The 6,431-nt window shown below is 31.3% G+C and overlaps 1 protein-coding gene across 1 annotated transcript; it reads right to left on the bottom strand.

Moving 5' to 3' along the window:
* Window positions 1–414: 414 nt before the first annotated feature.
* LOC109178847 (zinc finger MYM-type protein 1-like) lies at window positions 415–2,841 on the bottom strand. The gene has a single exon (XM_019328398.1). The coding sequence runs from the start codon at window positions 2,839–2,841 to the stop codon at window positions 415–417; it is 2,427 nt and encodes an 808-aa protein (XP_019183943.1).
* Between the last annotated feature and the right edge of the window lie 3,590 nt (window positions 2,842–6,431).

Genomic DNA, 6,431 nt, shown 5'->3' with positions numbered 1-6,431 from the left:
GCTTTACTTATCTATTATTTAACTAACCTGTTTACTATTCACTGTCTATGTTAATCTTTCGGGTTTAGTGTGTTTTCACGTATGCATGCAACTCAAACTTATCATGCTTAACATTTGAATTATTCTAAGCAAGTTTGATGTGTTGCATGTGACATTCATCATACGGTTGACGTGACACAAAATCTTATTTATAATCTTGAATATTATTGTTAAATATTGAGTGCACCATCTCCTTTAAATATTCAAGATATTTTTATCATCCTTACACATCATCTGAACTTATTTAACGTGTGCATGCAGGGACGGAGCCAGGATTATAGGATGCGGGGGGCCAATAACGATTTAAGAGTGAACAACTAAATACATTAATAATCATTTAATATACTCAAAATAGATCATTACATTACAAATATACTAAAATTTAGAACGTCTCTCTTGCATATCACGGAAATCATCTATAATTGAATCTATACTAAATTGTTTTGCAATTTGCTTTTCAATGTACACTAACAAACAATCATTGAAAAATTGATCATCCATCTTGTTACGAAGTGTAGTCTTGACTATTTTCATGGCAGAAAAAGATCGTTCTGTAGTAGCTGTAGATACGGGAAGCGTGAGAATGAGAGTTACTATTCTGAACACAAGAGGATATATGTCCAATTTTCTAGTTTTCACCATCCATTGACAGAGATCAGAAATACTTTCTAGTTCTTTAAAATCAGGAAGTTGTTGCACATGTTCAAAATGTTCAAGTTGCATTCTTAATTGCAAAATCTCATAATCTGCAAAGTCTTGTGGGTAAAACTTCTCTACCAACTTGCAAATGTCATCAATTCTGAATGATATACGCATTTCTTTTGGATCTAGGGATGAACTCAGAACAATTAACTCCATTGCTTTATCATCAAACCTATTGTTCAACTCTTGCAACTGAGAATCAATCACCGCATTAAAAATATCAACTTTGTAATGATGTCCAACTGTTAATTCATCTTGTTGATTCCTAGCCCTTCCTCTTCTTGCAATATATTGAGCATCAAAATCTGGCACACTTATATTGACATTTTCACAAAAAGACTTCACACTTGAAACTAATTCATCCCATCCACTATCTCTTAATTTTTGAATAAGCAATTTAGTAGATGTCACAAGATGCATTGCATTCAATATATCTTGAGATTGGAGTTGCAAAGCTTGGCAAAGCATATTAGAAATCTCTAGAACTTTTCTCATGAGGTGCATAATGAATACAAATTCAAAAGAAGTCATTACCTCATAAGCTGCATCGGCATCTCCACGGTGAGTAGGTGTAGTTCCATCTTCAATAATATTAAGTAAAACTTCACATGTTGCACTAAACATTCTCATCAAACTTGATATGGATTTCAAATGAGAGCTCCAACGAGTATCACCGGGCCTTTGTAAAGAACCAATTTGGTTAAGACCCCTCCCACTTTTAAGCTCATCGATACTAAGCAAATGAGCAATATTTGAGGCATGAGCAGCTTTCAACTGGTCATTGCGCTTACATGAAGCCCCAACAACATTAATAATGGAGTTCAACTTAGTGAAAAAGTGATGGACAGGGATGACTTTTTTTGATGAAGCTACTAATGCCAATTGCAATCGATGTGCAAAACAATGAACATAATAAGCATAAGGACATTTATCCAAGATTAAAGCTTTCAATCCATTCCACTCTCCACGCATGTTACTTGCACCATCATAACCTTGTCCTCGAATATTTTGAACATCAAGATTATGACGAGATAAGATAGAAAAGATACCTTCTTTCAATGTTGATGCAATAGTGTCCTTAACATGAACAACACCAAAGAATCGCTCTTGTATAAAGCCATCTCTATCAACAAATCTCAAGACAATTGACATTTGTTCCTTCTTTGATTCATCTCGAGCTTCATCAACAATGATACAAAATTTTGCATCACCAATTTCTTCTCGGATAGCACTTTTTACTTTAGTTGCCAACACTTGCAGAATTTGTTTTTGTATTGTTGGTGATGTGTATGTTGCATTTCGTGGAGCTTTATCAAGAACTTTTGTTACTTCATCATTAAAAGAAGCAATGAAACTCAATAACTCTAAAAAGTTTCCACGATTTGTTGATGTTATTGACTCATCATCACCTCTAAAAGAACATCCTTGAAATGCAAGCCATCTCGTTGCCTCAATTGAAGTTCTCAAGCGAAGTCTATTTTCAACTACTTCTTGAGATGTGAATTTCTCAATATGTTGTGCAATGTGTGATTGTTGGTTCATGAGATATGAGCAAGCTTTCTCGGCATTTCGATGAGGGGAGGTGAGATCTTTTCCAATAGGTGCTAAAAATGAGCAATTTTTTCCATCTCTAACTTTCTTCCATGAACAAAAACCATTGGTAGTAAAAGCATGCAATCCGGAAGGCCCATCTTGAGTATGAAATAAATAACATGGTAGACAAAATGCTGCATCTTTACTAGGAGAATATTCTAACCAAGAAGGGAATAATTTAAACCAAGATGCTTGAAAACTACGAGGATGCTTTTCTCCAGATTTTGGATACTTTGAAAGCAAACATTGATATGGGCCGGCCTTGATATAGGCTCTCCTAACTTCATCACGTTTGTCAACGGGGCACATCCATATTGGTAGTCGCAATCCCGGATCACGTTCTAATGCTTGAATGTCAAACTTCTCATTTATTTCAATTCTTTGAGATTTTCCAGGACGACTTTCAGAATTTAATTGATCAACACTTGTAGATGGATTTACTTGCGATGATGAATCTTCAGAATTCTTTCTTTTAAAAAAAGTATCAATTTTTTGTGTCTTCTTCATTGTAGCTCAATCTTCCTATGTTCACAATTAATCACAATATTAATATTTTGGTAAGTCAATTAAATATTTAAACTAACCAAGTCAATTAAACATTTAAACATATAAGTAATGACATAAAACAAATGAGGACAAAGCACTTTAAGACTAGTAGGATACAAATATACAATATTTAAATTCATTTTTGTTTTAAATTCATTAGTATAGTATTATTCATTCAATTCATTTATTTAAATTATGTCTTCCACAACATTAGTTTCTATTTCTTTCTTCTCACTTCTGTTTTACATTTCGGTTTTTTTTTTTTTTTTTGCCAACCAAATTAAATTCATTTTTATTGTTTGAAATTATTCTATTGTATAAGTATATAGACTATGGCATTGAGATATTTAATCTGAATTCTCTATGTGCTTCTCCTACTCTACTAGTTTGATGTTAGCCATTAATGGAAGAAAACTAATATAAAAGCATAAACTTAAAGAAAAGAAACTTTGAACATTGGAGTTAATAATAAATGTACTCTTCCACAAAATATATAATAATACAAATTTACAAAGTAATTATTTAAAGCTTTAAAACAAATGAAAAAAAAAAAATTTACCATATTCATTGTTGAAGAGAAGAAGAATAGTAGATTGAAGAAGTCAAGAAGATGAAACCGGAGAGGAAGACAACATTTGTTGGGTACTTGGGATTTCAAAAGAAAAAAAATATTAGTTTTGTGAGGCTCAATGGTACTACACTACTACTAGGCTATTACTACTCTACTAGGCTAGGAGGGGCAAATATTTTGGAGGGAGGGGCCAAATATATATATATATATATATATATATATTTATATATTATAATACTAAATACTAAATTTTTTTTTTGGGAGGGGGGGGGGGGGGGGGGGGGGGGGGCGGCGGCCAAGGCCCCCTGCACACCATATATAGTTCCGTCACTGTGTGCATGTGATTCAATTTATTACTTGGGCATAACTCTTTACACATATTTATTCCGCTGTGCACTTCAAATTAAATACTTCTCTATTTACTTGTTATTTAGAATTGAAATTATCAAAGAGTTATTCATTCAACTTGACATACTACTATTTGTTTATCCAAATCTAACTCACTACATATTATAACTATTCTCCCATACACCTAATACATGGTTCAAAATTGAACATTTTCCCATGCATCTTTGTTTCATTATTAGTGTGCAATTCATTTAATATATCACCACTATAACGTACCTCTTGGGGCTATCTAATAAAACTAGGTATACATGTTAATTATAAATCACAGATTAATAGAATAGAATTTTCAATAAAAGGGTGTTTATTTTAGTGGATATTTTAAGGTAATGTCACATTTTCGAGAATCTCAATAGTTATAGATTATAGCCAGTTTTGCTAACTATATATTTTGACTAATTAGTAGTATTAACCGGTTATAAAAATGTGTTTAATAAATTACTCTCTCTGTCCCATTTTATCTGTCCCACTTACTATTAATTGGCCAAACCAACTCTTTCATTTTTATTTATTTTCTTTAGTATGTTTACTTATTTTTAAATTTGAATTTTTATGTTTAATAGTACTTCTAGTGTAGTTTCTAAATATATAAATTTTTGTATACTAATACTAAACTTAATATTATGAAAAATTGAATTAAAAATAACTTCAATCAAACATTGTTAACCGAACCAAACACATAAAATGAGACGGAAGGAGTATTTATATACATTTAGTTCATTTCATGTAAAAGAACATATAATTGCATGAGTATATTGTGTTATTTACATAACATTTAAATTACTTTTACAATTTATTATTGTTGTCGTTATTGTTATTAATAATTAATTTTAATTAGTATTTTTTTGTTTTATTATTAATAATGTTATTTTTATAAAGAAATATTATATAGTTAGTAATACTTCAATATTAAAAAAATAAATTCAAATAAAAATAGAATAACATAAGTTGTTAATACTAATACACCATATTATAAATAAATAAATAAATAAATAAATAAATAAATAAATAAATATATATATATATATATATATATATATATATATATATATATATATATATATATATATATATATGAGAACATGCTCCCACATAAAAAGTACATATTGATTTATTTATTTGGATAGAACGATTGAAAGTTGCTTTAAAATAAGAAAACATAAGGTTGAGGTCCAAGTGAGATTTGGTTAGAACATTCCAATTAGGGATACGTGCACTTTACGTGTCAATTGGGCAAATTAGGGTGGCGGCCAACTCATTTTGGATTTTTAGAGTAGGGGATCAATTGTTATACTATAAACCAGGATTCATATTGTATTGTGAGTCCCGATACAAAAATTATGTACCTTTAAAGTTAACACATTTTTTATCTACAGTTAACGGTTTCTGTAAATGTAAACAAATAACCTGATAATTGCTGACACATAATATGATAGCTACAGGTACAGAAACTATCAATTGTATGTACAGAATGTTGGAAAAATTCCCACTTCCTGTGACAATGAAAATCACAGATCCCGACACGGTCCACAAATACGAGATAACACAATAGCCCAAAATAAATAACAACGGAAGGGACACAAGATTTACGTGGAAAACCTCAAAATCACGGGAAAAACCACGGGACCACCACAACCAAATATTCCACTATAACAACTCTTGGGTACAAAGTTTATGGCTACCACACGAGCCAAACATCCAAAAATCATCAAAATACAACAACTCTAGGCCAAAGACTTCTATAATGTTTCACAACCTTAAAAGTATACAAACTCGTACTTAAAATATTCAACCATCACGAACAAGATGAAAAGAATATAAATACTACGAGATTATCCAAAAGATGTCTAGAACAAACAAGCTGACCTCCAAAAAGTATTGATGAATAAAGCACCCAAGAACCTCAACAAACCTCACGACAAATCCATCAAACGTGTGACAAAACCCGCCGAACACGTTGCCATCGTGCCGCTAAAAGTAGTTGAGAATGTCCTCACAAGACCGGCCAAGGAGACAAAAAGAAGCAAAAGAAACTTGGCTTTGTTTCACTGATATCTACTGTCTTGCACTAGTGCCGAATCAATATCATGTGTGTGTGTCTAGTGGTCATCTTGCATCCAAAATCCCTAAGCATTTTTATAGGGAATGAAATACATGAAAGGTCACGAGATGCCAAAAGTCTCTTTTGTTTCCAAACCCTTCATAATCCCTAATATTATATAATAATAATAATAATAATAATAATAATAATAATAATAATAATTAGAGCTCAATAAAACTATATAGTAAGTACAAAAATGCTTGGTCTAAACATGAACTATTTTCACATAGGAGGGAAGCCCAACCCAACACAGAATGTGTCAACTATAGATGTAGAATCTGAAGGTTACATAATATGATAGTTACAGGTAAGAAACTATCAAATGTAGGTACAGAATATATCAATTATAGATACAGAATCTAGAGGTTACATAATATGATAGTTACAAGTACAGAAACTATCAACTGCAGGTACAGAATGTGTTAACTATAGATACAGAACCTGAATGTTATTTTTGAACCAAAGTCTACAATA

Source organism: Ipomoea nil, unplaced genomic scaffold (genome assembly GCF_001879475.1).
Source record: "Ipomoea nil cultivar Tokyo-kokei standard unplaced genomic scaffold, Asagao_1.1 scaffold0873, whole genome shotgun sequence".
NCBI classification, from domain to species: Eukaryota; Viridiplantae; Streptophyta; class Magnoliopsida; order Solanales; family Convolvulaceae; genus Ipomoea; species Ipomoea nil.
The sequence above is the reverse complement of the archived record's forward strand: the minus strand, read 5'-3'. Positions and strand labels throughout refer to the sequence as shown.

Coding starts and splice junctions, on each gene's coding strand:
- LOC109178847 (XM_019328398.1), bottom strand. CDS start 2,841: ATGAAGAAGACACAAAAAATTGATACTTTTTTTAAAAGAAAGAATTCT.